Genomic DNA, 18,835 nt, shown 5'->3' on the forward strand with positions numbered 1-18,835 from the left:
TCATTCTCTTACTACCCTGATATGTGTGTGTGTGTGTGTGTGTATGAGTGTACGCACGCGGGCACAAGCGGGTGCCTTCCTGCGACCATTGTTGGTTTTAATGTATTTTTAATTTCCCATGAAGTGACTGGAGTCCTCAGTGACCGGCACTCCATAATTGGCTGCCTGAGTGAACATCAGTCAGCCTAACGAGAGCGAGGGAGCTTCTACTGTGGGCTGCTGCATGCACGCACACACACACACACACACACACACACACACACACACACACACAGGTACGCACTCACATTTGCAAGTGAATGCAGTCTGCCTCTGATTTTTTTTTTTTTGTCTTTTCTGTCTTCCGCTTTCCTTCCCCTCCTCTGAAACACACACACACACACACACACACACACACACACACACACACACACACACACACACACACACACACACACACACACACACACACACACACACACACACACACACACATTGACAGAGAAAGTCTCATTAACCAAGCTGGTGCTGCCATTTCCTCCAGAGGGATCAGACAAGAAGTGTTTACCTGTTAGACTGGGTGTATGGGAATGGTGTGTGAATACAGCCGATACAATTAGCTACACGCTGCACATTAGCACAGCTGTTAGCCGCGGCTTGCTCGCTGCACTGGCTAATGCATGCGCAGACACACCGCTGCACTAATTGTATTCTTTACACATGTGCAACACACAGCAGAGGTGATTTAAAAAATTCTGTATCATTTCTGGGTTTTCATCATAGTAAAGGGTTTTATTTTAGCCTCACTGGGGTAGAGACCGCTACACTGTAGAACTGTGTTGCTGCAAGTTTCAATGCTGTTTAGATAGTGAAGCACTGGGGACATGATGTTCTGAAATATCATACTGTACCTTGACTTTAATTGACTGCAGTCGGACAAGGAATATTTAGAGATGCTGTGAATTTCACTCTGCTCGTACCTTCTGATTGTGATCTCTCTCTCTCTCATAAACACACGGCAGCAAAATCTTCTGACAGAAGCTCGTAAGTAAGCACACACCCTAAGAAAACACATTTACACACCAGATCCAAAGTAATTTTGTCATATATAGGATTTATTTACACTTTCTATTTACAGATTTTTGTTTGAAAATCTTCTCTGTACACATTTTTAAATTCAACAACCACTACTCCTGTCACCCACACGCTCTAGTATTATTAGATTTTCTGAGTACTCAAGAGGCAAAAGACATGGGGAGGATTTTTTTTTCTTTTCAGTTTGGTTTTCATAAACATATTTTCATGTCTGGAGAAGTAGAGCACAAAAAAAAAAAAAAAAAAAGAAGAAGAAAAAGAAAAAAAAATGAAAGCAGCTGAAAATGTTACTTAAGGATACCCTCCTGAAGATGCTGCAAAGAATGTTTGAAGTTTGCCTCCTCGTGTGTGTGTGTGCGTGCTAATAGAAAGAAGGCTCCAGCCATATACCACCTAGGCCTTCATCACCATGGAGACGTATGTGTGCTGAGAGACAGTGGGTTACAGGCAGGCTAATTTGGGTGTTTGCGTATTCATGTCTGTTCATTAAACCATCTCTTTTCACAAAGGTCTGTGTAGGCAGCTAATTCTTACATCGTCTGCCTTCCCACCTAGTTTAGAAATTGCAAAAAAAACTTTTACTTTTGGTCATTTTTGAGGATGTTGGCCATTACGGCAGTCTGTGTTTAAATAATTTTTTTTTTTTTTTTTTCAGTTTTCAGCACACCTCACAGTGTTTAATATTAATATGTGCAATAAGGCAACATAACGTCTTGAAAAGTAGGGCTTTGGGTAATTAACAGCATAATAATTGACTGTTCGCTAAACCCCACCTCCCCTAGCTACGCCTGTCAAGCTTTCCATTCCCACACCGTGACATTAGCAGCCTACTATTCAAAATTTATAAAACATTATGGAATAATGACTCCTTTAATTTCAGACAGCCAGATTCTCATTTCTAGCCTGCGACTATCAGTTTTCCTGCCTGAAATGACAACTACCCTCAGCAGGTTATATTAGCTCTAGCTAGCCAGCAAACTGAGCTAATGTTAGCTTCTCAATGTTTTTAATGTTTCTGACCTATTGTAAAACAAGAACCCTGTAAAAAGGGTCTTAACATACATGATAATGTGCTAAAAGCTAGGCAAAAAGTCAGCATCCTCACCAGTTGATAGTCCATGTAGAAGACATGTAAGTAAAGAAACAGCATTGTTCTTGTATAGTCTAAAGCTAGTTAGTTGGTCCTAGTATTTTAAGTAATCATATAGAAAAATGTAAGATAAGACTGTTACTTCCTTCATAACATAAATCTGTTTGGCTGCTTGGTTTACATACTGAGAATGATGATTAAACCAATGTATTTGGCAAACATAACATTATCTTGGGTAATGTTGGCTTGGGTTGCTAGAGCGTAAACTTTCCCAAATGTTGTGTTCTGTTAATGTTACCCTAAACTCATCCTAGGCACCCCACACAGTGGAGAAATACTACACAGTGGATGTTACATAACCTGTAACCCCACAAACTAATGTAGTTAGTTAGTAATGTGCTGCTTGACCTTGGAAGTATCACTGGGTTACTACTGTGGAGGGTAATGTAGTAAGCTGGACATGCCAATGAATGTATTTTACCTCAAACACACTACTCAATACATCCTCTTGTGTTTCTGGCTTTGGAGAGGCTACGAGAAAAAACATATGAGTCTCAAAACTCTTTAAATGCTTACTACATCCCCGTTCACATCGCTCTGAGATATGGAGAAGCTTGACAGGTCTGCCTATGATTGGACAATCATTATTTGGGGGAGGGGTTTATCGAGTGGTCAATGTTTGAACTATTAATCTGACATTAATGCCCAGTGTATAATCAAGCAGTTCAGTTTGTGGTTGACACACCTAAAAACTTGATGTGTACAAAAAAAGAAAGAAAGAAAAAAAAGAAGATATTTTTCTGTCTTTTCACAACAAATTCAAAATGTCATACTATTGCTTGCAGAAATCTAAAATCTTTCAAGTTAATCTGAGGTCAAAAACGTAACAAGGATGTTGTCTTGTGTCTCCAGAGTCAGGCACAACTTAATAGGCTTGTCATGTAAACAGCATAAAAAAATAAAACCAAGAAGAGAAAGACAAATCTTTAAAACGCTGATTGAAAGAATATATCTCATACAAAAGGAAAAAAGGCTATAGACTTTTAAATTAAGTGCAGTTTTTCCTTGTCAGAGAGCATGGGAGATGAGGGGCTTGTGAAACTGGTGCAGATTGTGTAAAAAGAAAAAAAGGGAAAAAAAAAAAAATCCCAACGTGTGATCAAAGACTGACAGCTCTCACAGAAAAAGTGCTGAAACTTCCAAAGAAACACAACTCCCTCCCTCTCTCCTTCCATCTCCCCTTCACACACCTACGCGCACCATCTTTGTGAGCTCCGGTGACAATAATGGATCCTGGCGGAGTCGCGACAGGAGGCTCTGAACGCTAACCGCTTTGTGTTATGTCATGAATGTCTGATTACCATCCCGCCCCCTCCTCCCAACATTACACCAATATGGTGCTACTGACTTTGGGTTAGACATCCCATGTGCTCTACGCGAACAGAGCAACATAAAGACAAAAACATTTTTTAAAAAAAAAGGTATTTTCCTAACATCTGCGATGATCAGTGAAAAGCTCAGGGTCATGTGCACAAGAATAATGAGGTTAATCTAGGCGCACCAGATGTTTTTGTTCATATTTGTGCAGCTTGCTATATGCAAAAGAATGGGATATTTAAAATGAAAGATTGTGGTGGATAATAGTTATCTTCTCCTCTCATATTGGAGAGAACTTCGGACCAGCTTCTCCAAGTTAGGGAAAGACATTAACAATGATGCAAGACTTTCTTAAAGATAGAGGCATTTACTTCCCAAACGTCTTCATTTGTGCTTCATTTGTACTATCAGGCGAAAACAGACATGTTGCTCTGAAGTTTGTTCTCAGCAAACAGTGGCGGACCCCTTCTACCGATATGCCGTATTTAACACGCTGCAGAGGGAGTCAAAACACTGAACCAAGAGAAAACTGAAAATAGGGCCGAAAGGTCAGGAGCGTAGGAGGTGCTGACAGATCACAAAGAGAGAAAGTTAATTTTTTACTTTAATAAAGGCTAAATTTCACATTTGGATCTGTTTCTTTTCTGTGAATAACAAATGAAGCTTCCATGAGGAGATATACTGTTTTGATTTGTAACTTAATAGTTGATTTTGATGCCCAAATTGATGTGCATGTGTAGTTCGTGTCTTGCCGTTATGTGATGTATGCAACAATGTGTGTATTTTTAGGTCAGTTGGATCTTAAGTTCTCACTACTTACGTGTTAACGTGTGTTCTGAGGTAGTCCTAAGTTCAGAGAGGAGGAGTAGCTAATAGATAAGACATGACCCTTCATAGGGAAAAACCTAATGAGTGGGAATAAGTAGCTTTCTTACTCCTAATGGCTTATTACTTTGTTTTATGTCGATCTGCGTATGTGCGACTCTCCGGACCTGCAGCCTCTTACCGCTGTTTGTCTTACACTCAAACACTGGGATGTTGGAGGATGGGATGAGGGAGGGGACTCAGTTGGTGTGTGTGTGGTTTGTAGAAAGAGGGAGACAATCCTCCCCTCGCAGACAGATAATCTTTCTCTCTGTGTAGAATCCTAGTGTGTTAGTTTGTCATGAAGGAAAACAATCCGTCCCTCCTGGCATGACGCTGGAAAAAAAAACAAAAATAAAACCCCTAGAAAAACAGGAGAGGTCACGTTCTGTCAGGTTGTGTTGTGACCAGGAGAGAGGGCTCAGATATGTAAACCATCTAGCGCACTGCCCTTTTGCCATCTTTCTTTGTCTTGGCAAACTGACAAAAAAGGTCAAATCTTTGCCTTAGGGAACCAAAAAAAAACAACAACAATGTATTGCCATGGTATTGGAAATAACAATAAGCGGGAAAGAACATTTTTCTGAGCCAGAAGAAAACCCCAGGCGGTGCTGAGCAACAGCTCATGGTCCTACATCACGCCTGAGGTTGTACTTTGAGGCGTCAGCTTGAGCGGATCAAGCTTCATTGATGAAGAGGGTTCTGAGGTCTGCGCTGGACTGCAGGAGTGCGCATTTCAGAGCTGATCAGAGAAAAAAAATAATTTAAAAAAAAGGCTCCACATCAACATGTTAAGAGTGCTACACAGCACGTCCTCTCAGTCATTGGTTGATTCAAATCTCTTAGTAGCTGAAAGGCCCATTGGGCAATATGGGAAAAGGGGGTTAAGAAAAGGAGGCAGTCCTTCCACGGAGGAGCAGGGGCCTCGAAGTTCAGTAGACGAGTGTGGGGAAGGAAAGGAGGAAGAAGAGGAAAAGGAGAAGGGAGGGCAGCTGCGGAGAGCCACGCTTATCATCTCTTGTAGTGGTTGGGCGCGTCGGCAAAGGCAAACTTCAACCTGTAGGCTTCAGCCAGCAGCACGCTTACTTCCTCGTTGCCCCAGTGCATCGTGGGGAGGTTCTGCAGGAGAATCATCAGGCCCTAGTGAAAGAAAGAAAGACAGAAAGGACAAATTATTTAGAGAGAAAAGAGAAAATACATAACAGGAGGAGACAGAGGAAGAAGCACAATAGACACTGAGTCAATTTCAGAGTAAGAGAGAACATAAAATATTAAGTAGAAGAGTCGACTGTTGGAGGAAAAGAAAAGCAAAGATGAATCTGCAACTTTTCAATAGAAGAGAGTGTAAAGGAGGAAATAAGACGAGAGAGGAAGTGGGTGGCAGGTAGGCGGTAGGTGACGCATTTTATAATATTTTATTGCATGACATTTATTTAAGTCATTTTTCAAGCAGAAACAGCAAACATTGACTCTGTTATATGTCAACATACACATAGTAGGGTTTTGGACTGTTGGTCAGAAAAAATAAGACATTTGAAGATGTTCACCTTAGAATATGGAAAACAGATTTTCTCATGTTTAATAAACCAAACGATTCATCTGTTAATGAAGAAAATAATCATCAGAGGTATTGACAATGAAAGTAATTATTATAATTATATAACGCATCCTTTATTTAATATTTTATCTGGATAAGGACAAACACATGTTAATACAGGTGTAAATGCAGTCAGAACACGATCAGATCATTCAGACCACAGATTTGATCATTCGGATCATTTAAGCAGCAGTTTCCTTGACCTGGGAGACACCATGTTCATTGACAAGTCCGCCAGCTCCACCTGGCTAATTTGCATATTGAGATCTGATCACAATGAAAGGCACTTTGGAGAAAACGAGAGCACATTTTAATGCCAGGTGTAAATGCAAATATCCGTGGATTGGATGTCATTATCCAGGTAATGTATCCAGATGTCCAGATGACATGTTAATACCAGGTGAAAGAACCCGTCACACTCAAATGCTATCGAATCAGATAGACCATATTGGGAGATGGAGGAGGCATTCTGATTGGATCTCAGATTAGTGTAAAAGTGTGATGGAGCTACTACAGAAAAAAGCTGTAATGTATTTTACACTTTTTCTCCTCAAGTTACTGTCTGATACAGGAACATTAGATGAAGACAGAATAGAGGTCACTTGCTAATACAAGGTGTAAATGCAACCCACGAGGAACATGAATTAAAAAGAAATGAATAAAATACACTGCCTAAAATCAACTATATCAATGCAACTGCAGGCCAAAATTTTTATCTCAGGTTGTAGTTTCATTCGTGATCCCACACAGTATATCCTTTGGGGTCTAGTGCGTACAAGAGTAATTCTAGTGTAGCAGACAGGCACAGTTACACTTGCTCTCTGCCTCTGCCTGTATGTGAGAGTGACACAGATGTTATTAACACAGTCAAAGTGGTTTAATAACAGCTGTGAGAGAGAGAAAGAGAAAAAAGATAAAGAGGTGGGTGCGGGTATGGTAGCGGAGGGGAAAAAAAAAAAAAAAAAAATCAGGAAAGAAAGAAGTGTCAAGTGCAATTCAGTCGAGCTCAAGCCTTTCCCCAGATTCCTGTTCTGTACATTACCGTGTAAGTAAGAAGACAGACGACGGCAACACACACACACACACTCACACACATATACAAGTTCAATTTCCCAGACTAATGCCTCCCTCTCAAAGGGGAATGAGACTGGTTAGCAGTGCGACAGGCTGATTCTGTGTGTGTGTGTGTGTGGGTGTAAGTACGTGTGTGTGTGTGTGTAGGTGCATGCTATGGATCAGTGTCCCGAGAGCTTTCATTATCAAGCTCGAAATCATTGCCGTGACAACAGGGTTTACAACCAATCATGGTGTTGATAATCACATCGAAGGACAAATCACGTTGGGTCTTCTGGTGTCTTTACTCATCTGACTCCTGAGCAGTTTGCAGCTTTCTGAAAGGATGTGACCTTGTTACAGAAAGTGTTTTAACACCGATGGTTGGTGTATTTTAATAGAATTGTAACAAGTCCGTTTAACCTCAAACTTAACCTTCTTTTTTTTTTTTATGAGCATGTGAAAGTTCTACAAAATTTTCTCACACATCCGCCGTCATCTTTACACAACTGTTGTTGAGGAAGTCAAACTACACAAAACTTGAAGTGAATATATTTACTACAGCAGTGCACTTTGTATTATTTTACCCTCGTACATATTAAATTGAAGGTGTTTGGCTCCATTAATTTTTTCCTTCCCTGCTCGTTTTTAATGAGCCAGTGAGACGACCCCGATGACTTTTCAACAAAAAGCATTTGTATTCCGAGTGAGTGTGGAAAAGTACAAGTTTTCTTCAACTAATTAAGCTCAAAGCTGCCATCCTAGCCAGATTTTACAGATTAGGCTGCAGCTGTGTTTCACCTCTGTCTTCTGAATAACTGAACGCTGCTCTGCATTAATTTTTGACATGTAGTCAAATTTGATTATTTAAATAGATTTGCTGTTTTTCTTAACTTAACTGAAAGAGTCGGTACTGATTACTGTGTTGACTGACTTTTATGAGCCTTGGGCTTATAAAAATTAGTTAAAAATCTGTTGGAGTATTTTAAAAATGCTCAGACAGTGAGTGAGCTCTGATAAAAATTCTAACACATTCGGCCTCTGGTGTCGTCAAACATGAAACAAGACTCTCTCAGTTCATGAGATTCTCTCTAAAATACTGGAGCATATCACTATCATCAAAATCCAGCAGCTTGTTAACTCTACAGTTAAAAAATACAGTATAATAGATGCTGCTTTGAGAAGAAGACCTGGACCTTGACTTTGCAAGGTTGACCTAATGACTTCCCTCTCAGTTCAGAAAGACGCACTTCTCTGAAGTATTTTCTTTCTGAGGGTTGGGCAGAGAAGGAGAGCGGAAGAAAGAGAGGAGGCAGCCTGATCAGAATTCAGTTTGCCTCTTTCTCATCTGTATTCAATAGAGCATCACTATCAGCTCTCCCCTTTCATCACTCACCCTCCCTCACATTCACACACACACACACACACACACACACACACGCACGCGCACGTGCGAAATCCAACAATTTTGCTCACAGCTAACGGACAGCATGTGAGTGTGCGCGGGTTCATGTATTTATGTTAATGGTACGTCTGTTCGCGTGAAAACAATCAAATGCAATAAAAAACATTTCAATTTAAAAAAAAAAAATTGAATAAACAACTGCAGATGTCCTGCTGAACATCTGTCAGGCACATAAAGATGAAGACAAATCACCCTTAACTAATAGTCCATTTAAATAGAACAAAGAGAGAGCAGGTAAAGGAAAATAAATTATTAAAAAAGAAAGAGATTTTCATGCTGCCACTAATTTGATTTGTGTAGTTTATGGGTCTGCGAGCCATCAAGAGCACAGTTCATGTGTATGTATTTACATGAACATGTGTGTATCTTTAAGTATTCTATGCATCACCTCAGCGGTCTTGGATGCCTGGGGCTAGACACCATGTACCTTTCTTACTGTACTTCACTGCCCCGGGCTCTTCAAAGAAAGAGGAAGCTTCCCTATGGAATAACAACACTATTCTGATTATATTATGTTCAGTGAAATTAATAAATGCTGATAGGCATCGCTGGACAAAAAGAGTCTTCAAACTGTTTTTTTTTTTTTTAATGAATTTTGATGCCTGACATGAGTGGGACTATCTATTAACTGTACCAGATAATTAAAATGCTGCTGATGTTGTTGCTTTATGCCAAACCTTTGATACTAGGGATGAGAAATGTTGCCTAATATTATTGATAATCGATGAATCCTCAAAAGTCTTACAGGAATTAAAATACATTTTTGAAAAAGAAAAAAAAAAATCAATGTTATCTAATTTATGTTGTGTTTTGAATCATGGGGCAATGTATGAAGCGCTGAGGTCACAAGACTACCTGTTGTGAGTTTCCTTTCGCAGTTCTTTTTATTGAGTTTCGCAATTTACATACATTTGCAAAAAGAACATCGTTCCCACCCCACAGCGAACATCTCCTACCCCCTGCTGTCACACGATAAGGTTAAACTTCTTTATAGAGGAAAGTACAACATAGTATGCCTGTCTATCAAAGTGTACATAATGAAAGACCATAGTTAATAGAGGGCACTTAGTAATGTAGAGTTAAATTGAAGAATGAATAGCATTTAAATTGTAATGAGAGGTCTAGCAGAGGCAGTATGTCCAATCCCTGAATGTCAAAAACCACATCCAGGTGTATGTCAGGGGTCGAAACACGATAGTTTAATTATTTATTCTTGTGCTTGTGTGGAGGGTTTGTCGAAGAACGTCAAAAAAAGATCTCCACACTTTAAAAATTCTTTTCAGAGTCCCGTAGTGTATATCTGATTTTTTTTCAAGCTACAGGTTAGACAACACATCACTTATCCAGTGGGAGACTGAAGGCGGGGCAGCCTCCTTCCACCTCAAAAGTATCAGGCGGCGCGCCAGGAGAGTAGTGATAGCGATGACTTTAGGGCCCCCCCGCAGGTAACTGCATCCCTTAAGGAATGATTCCAAACAGTGACATAAGAGGGTTTGGATCGATTTTAACGGTTAAGACTGTAGAGAGAGCTTCGAAAATAGACTTCCAATACCAAGTTAGTTCGTTTTTAGTTTTAGTTCTTTACACAAAAAGTGACCATGAATATTAACAAAATCAACTGCCAGAGCTTTGGGTAATTATGGACTCCTTACACTGCACAATGGAGCCTTTCTGATTTAGAGATTGGGCTGACAATTAAAACAATTTGAGATCTTAATATTAATATGGACAGCTTCAATGTCTCAGAGAGATGGATAAGTAGTAGGAGGGAAATTTACCATGTGCTACCAATCTTTATAAATTAACAATAGGCAGTAATTGCTATGCTACAGGAGAAGGACCAACCACCGTCTAATCAAGTACTGCTTTGAGTGTTACAGCCGTTAGGGAACACACCCACACAAACATACACACAACATACACACGAGTGCACTCATGAATGCTCCACCACACAAGCACACACCCATAGTAACTGAGGAGCTTCATTAAGGGCATATTTCTGCGTGGTAACCATCTGCTGGCTATCACTTCTGTTAGGCTAATGACTTTAATACGGTTTAATTGCATACATCTCGCTGTCAGGGGGAAACGCTGCGCTCACTCCACTCCACACAGGTGGCAACACTCCACGCTGAGAGGCCACAAGTGTCAGCGTGATGTGTATAGAAAAGGAAACTGCGATCCGTGAAATCCGATGTATGTTTTGCAGGTGTTTGCGGGTGACGATGACGGTGAAAGGAGAGAGATGGACCAACAAGAATGTGGAGTGTAAGAAGATGTATGAGTGTTTACTACGGTATGTGTTTCTGTTCTAGGGATGATTCAATTGAAGAGATGAAACAGTAAAATGGAAGAACAGACAAGACAGAAAAAGAAGAAGGATGTGTGTGTGTATTGTTTACGTAGCCTTCTTATGTGTGTATGTGTCCTTGTGGTTATTTAGGCATGAATATCTATTTATTCCACAGTACTAAATAACACATTGATTCACCATTACTGTATACAGTATGCTACCAAAAAAAAAGGCAATTAGCTCTCCATCTCCTACGCTTGGCAAGGCTTAAAGTGGTTAATGGCTATTGATAGTGAGGGGAAAGCAGATTGTCAATAGAATCAGTGCTAAGGCTCTTTCTTCAAAAAGAAAATGGGATAACATATTGCTTATACAGAGAGCTAAAGCCACTGTCAAGTAGGGCTGGATGATATAGACCAAAAATCTCGGTAGACTGAATGGCGATACGCAATTTATGTCTTGGTATTTTCTATGAAGTGGGCTAAATGTTCAGTTGCAAGTCAAAGCCACGTGGGAGATTCACAAGCAAAGGCTTCCCTTCCCTGTTTGAAAATATACAGCTGCACAATATATCAACATGTAGATGAAAAATTATATAAAGTAAATAGCCTATAATTGAATAAACACAGGCCTATCTCTAGGAATGCTCCTTCAGTTGTTTTCAACAAGAACAGACTGATTTAAAAAGAGTACATTTATAGGTTTTCCTCTCCTGCTTAACAAAATACACAGCTGTGCAAATAACGATAAAAATGTAAACAGAAAAAAAATAACAGGCCTACTTGCTCTGACAAAGTAGTCAGGTTGTCGACTGAGGTAAATGGTTCTTTACTAGACAAAGTATTTCCTGCTATGTAGCCCTGTGCATCTCTTACAGGTTTTGTGCCAGGAAAACTAGCCTATCAACAGCCTCAGGCTTCAGGGATGCCCTGTGGCAGGTTACAATGTTACCACTGCAACTAAAAATCCTTCCAGAAGGGGAACTAGTGGCTAGTACGCAAAGATACTTCTTTGCCAGGTGGCTCAGTGCTGGAAAGACAATTTCATGTTCCTTCCACCATTTGGGAGGATCTGTATCACTTGTAGCTTGAAGGTTTATTTTGAATTGCCTCCCTCTGTGTCAGTGCAGCGCTGGTGGCTTTGCTCTGTTTGAAGAAGCTTGCTGTTGACTTCTTCTTCTCAGCTGTTGGTGGCACTGCTGCTTCTTGGTCTGCAGGCTTGGGCACAGCGGGCACAGCTGGGTCAGGCTAACAGCTGCCCTGACTGGCCAGCAGAGACTTTGCCTCCAAGACAGCTTTGTGTTTCAATGCATCGATCTTTTCATTTGGGATGTATTTGGCCCTGAACCGTGGATCCACAAGTGAGGCCATGTCCAACAGTGGCATACTGGATCGACATGCTTGGCATTGAAGTAAACCACAGTGCAGGTCTTGATCGATTTGCACAGTTCACGATTGCCCTCCATGTGCCAGGAGACTTTTGTTGAAAAGATCTGACATATGAGAGGGTGACATACTCCTCATCTGACAGAGCATCGGTGAAGTCCTGAAGGGGTTTCAGAGCCTTCTGGACTGCCTCCGGGACTTCTATGTCCTGGCATGTGGGGACAAGATGCCTGGACTTTTGGTCAGTGGACAGGACTTTTGTGAGCATTCCCTCTTGCTCCAGGACCCTCTCGATCATTTGCTGCCTTGATCCCCAGCGTGTGGCTGACTCTGTGATGAGCCGGTGAGCCGACAGACCCAGCTGAATCTGGACTTCAGCCAGCTCTCTTCTTTTCCTCCAGCTGTAAGAGAAGCTGCTGACAATCCTCTTACAAAGAGAAATGGTCCGGGTGATGTGGTTGTCATCCATGACATGTCCAGTAATACAAAACTGAAAAATATCTCTAAAATCTTTTTCATTTTATTTATTTTTTTATTTAAAGAGGCAGATCACTTGTGTTGAATAGGGATGTGCGTGATTAAACGACTACACGTTTAAATGTTGCTGCACCTGCTAGTCGACTCAGGAAATACTATTCGGTGAAACTATTTTGGTAAAATCACCAGTCAAATGTGTGAAAGCAGCTGTATATTTAGATATGTGCATTCTCAAACGCTGTTGCACTTGAACGCATCCCTGGTATCTTCGACGATATGTCTGAAGTGCAAGTTTATGGAAATGACTGTACTGTATTACTGATGCTTCCCCATTTAGCCTCAACATTTAAAATAGATTTTCTTATGGTCATTAGGTATATTACTATAAGTGATTCTTACTGCAAACGATTGTTTTGCTGAGCGTGATAGGCCTGCCATCTATTCTTTTTTTCCGCATCAATTCCTTTAACATTGCACTCACCAATGGTCAGAGGAAGTCAGTGACCGAAACACTGCATCCTCATCCACTTCTTTAGTTGCACCGTTTTGATAATGTTGCTCCCATTGTCAGTTGTTATAGTAACCAGTCCCTCTTTGTCAAGCTTCCTGTTTGTAAGGGCATTTTGGAGACGTTTGGAGACGCCCAGTTTTCATCTCCCAATCTTCAATTAGATGTACTGTCAAACTCATATATGGCTTGCATGTCCTGCTTGACCACATATCGGTTGTCAGTGCGAAATGAGTCACTTTTGCGAACCAGTTGGTAAGGTTCTGTCCAACCTCAGTGTACATTTCTGGCAGTGCTTGACTTGCAAAGTAGTTGCGACTGGGCAACTGGTATCTTGGGTCAATGGTTTTTAGCAGCTTTTTAAAGCCTCCTGTTCTTTTCATAAGGCACACCACAGGTAAATGAAGCTTGGGCTGCGAAGGGGTTTGCAGCTGAAGTTGCAGTAACAGCACGAAGTTTAATACACTCTTCGTACTGCAGTTTATGGCGCTGTTGTAAATGATGGAAGATATCTGAAGTGCTTCCACTTTTGGATGCAACCTGTTTATGGCATTCTCTACAAATGATATGCTTCTGCTGCACATCTGATCTTTTAAATCCGAACCATCTCCAACAATCTTGAGCGAGTGGGGCCAGTTTAAGGCGCAGGGGGAGAGTGGGGCCAGGGTTCCGTGGAGAGTGTGAGATCAAAGAGATGCAAACACTGGGTTATGTATTTTAATGCAACATCAAACTATATTGATCTAAACAGTAATGTCTCATCCTATATGTCCTTTGAGATAATATAGATATACTGTAGAGATACATGCCGCCCAGCCCTACTGTCAAGTGAAATTTACTTGCTCAGTGTGTAGTTATTGTTTTAACCTGCATTTAACTGGGGTGAGCTGATTTAATACTCTATCCTCAACTGCACTACACATTTAACACAGCAAGACATGTTCACTGTAAAACCCACCACCTTGGCGAGTGGGAGTGCTGCTGATTCACACTGTCAGAAATGGCTAAACTTATAATAGGTATGGAGTAAATACGGTACTACAAAAGTCGCACAGTAACTCAAGGTAAAGCAGGGGTGATAAACATGAGGACACCAGACTTTGAAATATGTTTTACCAGGGAGAGTTTAGAGTCATACTGTGAGCACTGAATCAGAAGACTATTAGTTGAAGAGCTGAACCGTCAGATGAAGTCAGAGAGAAATATAACTTCAAATACTATTAATGCACTGACTGAAGTTATCGGCAGTAATAGTGGCTTCTGCTGGACGCATAGACAAACGTACACACACATACACACAAACACACACACATATATATATAGACATAGATAAAACACAGTCAAAGCTTAATATGCCTGTGAGCTGGATAGTCTATTTGCTTGGAGAATGAGATGGTGCTAAGTGAAGTGAGTACAATGAGCCTGTCTTTCCTGTGGTGTCAACTGCAGCGAGCAGCAAAAGCCCTGGAGAAATTAATGGGGAAGAGATGACAGGTATGGCACGCGCAAACACAGCAACAGATACATTTGTGCCTAAAAATGGCAATCGTCCGTAGTAACTGTTATGTTTCTTTGACATGTATCATTCCACCTCCGAACCCCTTTCAACCATCATTATATACATGACCATAGACATACAGATGAAGCCGCATATACACACACAGACTATCACCTGCTTGCTCGAACACTCCAGGTTGCTGTTGGTGGTAATGGTGTTTTGCAGCACCCTGAGGTGTAATGGGCCTCGGCACTGCTCTGTCAGGGCCATTAGCTTGCTGTAGTTTGTATAATTACACAAAATGGGCACTCTGGCAAACAGTGGATGCTAGAGTAGGAGTCGGGCACTGTAGCGTGTGTGTGGTGGTGGTGGTGGTTGGGGCTTATGTAGGATGGCACATGCAAGTTGTCTTGTAAAAAGGGTGGTCGCTAAAATTTCAGCAGATTAATGTATAGCAGGACTAGCAGGATATATTAAGTTGTTCCTAAGGATAATGGGGTCATTCTTTAGCTAAATAAACATATTAAAGAGATTATTAGTAGTTATGAGTTATAATTTGGTGTTTTTTTATTGAGATTTAATTGAGTCTTTACAGCAACCAGTTAACTTGTTGTAGAAATGATTAAATCCCTTTACATGCTGCTTACAAACCGGCACTTGTGAACTGGTGGGATTATTTTCTGAGCTATAATTTATTAGGCATGGAAAGGTAAAACATTATCAGAAGTTTTATGGAGTAGTTCAACATTTTGAGAAATATGTTTATTCGCTTTTTTGCAAATAGTTAGATGAATAAACATGTTATATCTTCTCTATTTAATCTTCACAAAAACCAGGAGCAGTTGCCAGGTAACAAGTGGAGACCCTAGAAAGTCACTGCACCTGGACAGAAATAGTCCAGCACATAACCCCCTGTAAAAATACAACATGTACAGATTTATTAATTTAATTAGTGAGCTTTAGAGGGACTGGCAGCATTTTATGCTAAGCTAAACTAACCAGCTGCTGGTGGTAACATTATATTTACTTTACAGACATGGGAATGGTATCAATTTTCTCAGCAAACTCTCCATAAGAAAGCAAATAAGCAAATTTCTCAAAATATCTAAATATTCCTTTAATTTTAATAGATAATAGTAAATTATGTATTTTTGCTATTTGAACATCATACAGTCATGAAATGTACTGGAGGAAAAAAAGATGTGTGGGTAAATTAATCTGGATTTTTGATATGTTTAATGTGCACGATATAAATATCAGTCAAATTATAGAAATCAAACTAATTCATGAAGTCCTGCTATCTCTTTTAAGAAAGGAAAAGACTAAGGAGACATGTAGGATGTGGGTAGAACCTTAATTTAAATACTGTGGGAATGTGAATAAGATTAAAGCGTGAGAGAGTGGATGACAGATTTGTTGAAAGCTTTCAGTACAGATGAAACCACAGGCGTGGGTGTTTGGTGTTGAGGTTAACATTTGGATACTCCAACCTCTGCTGACACCTTATAGAAAGATACAGATGGGTGACAAATAGAAGGAAAAATCAACATGAAGTGTCTTAGGAAGGTGTTGGGCCACCACATGCTGCCAGAACAGCTTCAGTGCATCTTGGCATTGATTCTACTAGTCTCTGAACTCTTCTGGAGGGATGAACACCATTCTTCCAAAACATATTCCCTCATTTGGTGTTTTGATGGTGGTGGTGGACAGCGCTGTCTAACACATCCTTTTAGTGACTCAGAACAACTTTATATTGATTTGCAGTGACCCTTCCCTCCAAGGGTACAAGTGGACCTAAACCATGCCAGCAAAATGCCCCCTACATTATAACAGAGCCACCTGATCCCGTCACTGTAGGGGTCAAGCATTCTGGCCTGTACTGTTCTCTTGGTGAACATCACACATGCCCTCGCCCACTTTTCAAGAATATGGTGAAGGATGACTCATCTGACCATATCACATTTTTCCACATGTCTGTAGACCAGTACCTATGGTTTGTGCAGCACTGAACTCTCAAAAGTGCCCTAATATTTGTAATAAGGGGTTTATGTGTTGCAACCCTACTCTATTATCCCTCTCTATGTAATTGTCAACAGACTGTTCTTGCTGACACAGTCTGATCACGTCCTATATTGACATTCTCAGTCACCTGAGGAGGAGTTCCTCTTCTGTATTTCCTTACGGTCATCAAACGTGCGCTGTCGACCACAGTTTCTGACCCTATTCCTCTCGCCATCTTCATACAAAATCAGAATCAACTGGGCCTGCTCAGCATTTTTATACATGCTACAGAGCATGATTGGATATGAACCGATTAACTGTACCATACATGTTATGTTTCTCCACTCATTTGTTCTGTTTTTTCCTTTAATTTGTCACCCATCTATATTTTAATGGTTTTACTTACAACTAAACAAAAGAGTAAATGGATATCCTTTTATGAAAACGGGAACTTGGATCTCTTTGCTCTGAACATTCCACCCTAAAAGTGAGCGGGCTTTAGCCTTGTGCCCATTCTCTACCAGTCAATGCCAGCCCAGTGAGAAGTTCATAACCTTTAGAAAAATACAGCCAGAAGCAATCTTAAACATTAAAACAGCTGTCTGTGCTTCTTCTGTATATCGAAGCATTTACAGTGATATTTCACTCTGCTTGAGTAGTTTCACTTTTCAGCACATACAGCTTCAAAGTTCAAGAGCAGCAGTGTTTCCCCCTAGGTTGTCCACTTTGGGGTGGTGGGGTGGTGGTGGTGTGGGGGGCGGGGGGTGCACTGAGCAAAACTCAGCAGCCAGACGTTTCTCTTTTCTCTGATTAGGAGTGGCTGAGATTGACACTAAAATGAGAATAGCTGGTCCAACTTAAAGGTCAGTCCACCTTAAGTGAGCCTGGACAGGTTAGGCTAACCCATTGTCAATAACTTCGGGGCTAACCCCCTTTCCTTTTCCAGCAGTTGAGGAAACAACAGATGAGACTTTACTTGGTCTTGAGAAGCTGCAGCATTTACCAACTGACACACTGTAGCCTGTACTGTACATTTACTGCCAGATTGACAAGTTATTGCTAACCTTTTCCTCCTCTACGCTCGCGTTCACCAGTAATCAGTCTTCATGGCAAAGCAAGTTTAGTTGTATAGCACATTTCCACAACAGCCACTTTTCTGCTGCTAGCTCTCTCCACTTGCTCAACCACACACTCGCTACGCACACACATTGCGCTCTTTCCTATTCCTTGAAGGAGCTGCACTACTAAGAGTTTCCCAGGCAACAACACAGAGGTTTACTCAAGTTTCAGAACAGCTCTACACAGAGGCTCCAAAACACTATTGACGTCTGAATGAATGGATATTTCATTTCTTGCCACCAATGCATCTACTATGACCACACAACATCTGCCAAACATTTATGTTTCTGCACTGCGTCAAACCTGCAAAAATATTTCAGAAATGTCTGAGTCAATGCAGTGATTTAATTTATACTGTATGTCTACGCTTGTAGAATACTGTTTTGACCATTACTCTGAAAAATGGGCAGTATCAACACTTTAATGGATACTTTACAGAACAAAGGGCCTATGAACCATGACATACTAAAGTCTACAAAGGAAAAATAGTGCCTTTAACAGTTTAGTGCAGCCATCGCCCACTGCCAAGTTCAGAAAGGTTAATGCCGCCCTAATCAAGAGTTCACAATCCCTGTAAAAAACCCAGGAGCAGAAAAGCCTCAGTTCTCGCTTTGACTACATATAAGAGCATTTAAATTTAAAATTCAATATTTATGTCTGAGTTCAAGACCCAGCCTATTCCTCAAATCTCTTTTCTTCTCTTTTTCTTAAAAATCTATTTCTCCCTTTCCTCCTGCTGCTGCTTCAGTCTGTTTATTCCTTACAAGTGGGTCGATATTGCAGTTTATTTGGCATTTTTGTATCTTAACTGAGTTGAGCAAGGGCCTATGTAGTTGGCTTATGCACTGACAGAGCAAGCCGTTACTGTTATCTTAGGGCAAAAAAGCCATAAAACTCTTGACTCTTCCTATCTCTATTTTCCTCTCTCTTATAGATAAACCTCAGCCAATGATAATGTCAGTAACGACACCCAGACAGCTAATCATCCCACACACCGTTGTTCTGGGTTGATGAATGCTTTTAGGGTACTCCTC

At 40.7% G+C, this 18,835-nt stretch overlaps 1 protein-coding gene across 3 annotated transcripts in view; it reads right to left on the reverse strand.

Annotated features, from left to right (window-relative positions):
• Nucleotides 1–1,066: 1,066 nt before the first annotated feature.
• Nucleotides 1,067–18,835, reverse strand: part of tbc1d22a (TBC1 domain family, member 22a) — a 133,120-nt gene continuing 115,351 nt past the window's right edge. For all 3 annotated transcript variants that reach the window (XM_044343296.1, XM_044343294.1, XM_044343295.1), the window contains one exon: nt 1,067–5,545. In XM_044343296.1, coding sequence (XP_044199231.1) covers nt 5,417–5,545 — 129 coding nt within the window. In that variant the 3' untranslated portion in view covers nt 1,067–5,416. The remainder of the gene's footprint in view (nt 5,546–18,835) is intronic.

Source organism: Thunnus albacares, chromosome 23, assembly GCF_914725855.1.
Source record: "Thunnus albacares chromosome 23, fThuAlb1.1, whole genome shotgun sequence".
In the NCBI taxonomy this organism is placed as follows: domain Eukaryota; kingdom Metazoa; phylum Chordata; class Actinopteri; order Scombriformes; family Scombridae; genus Thunnus; species Thunnus albacares.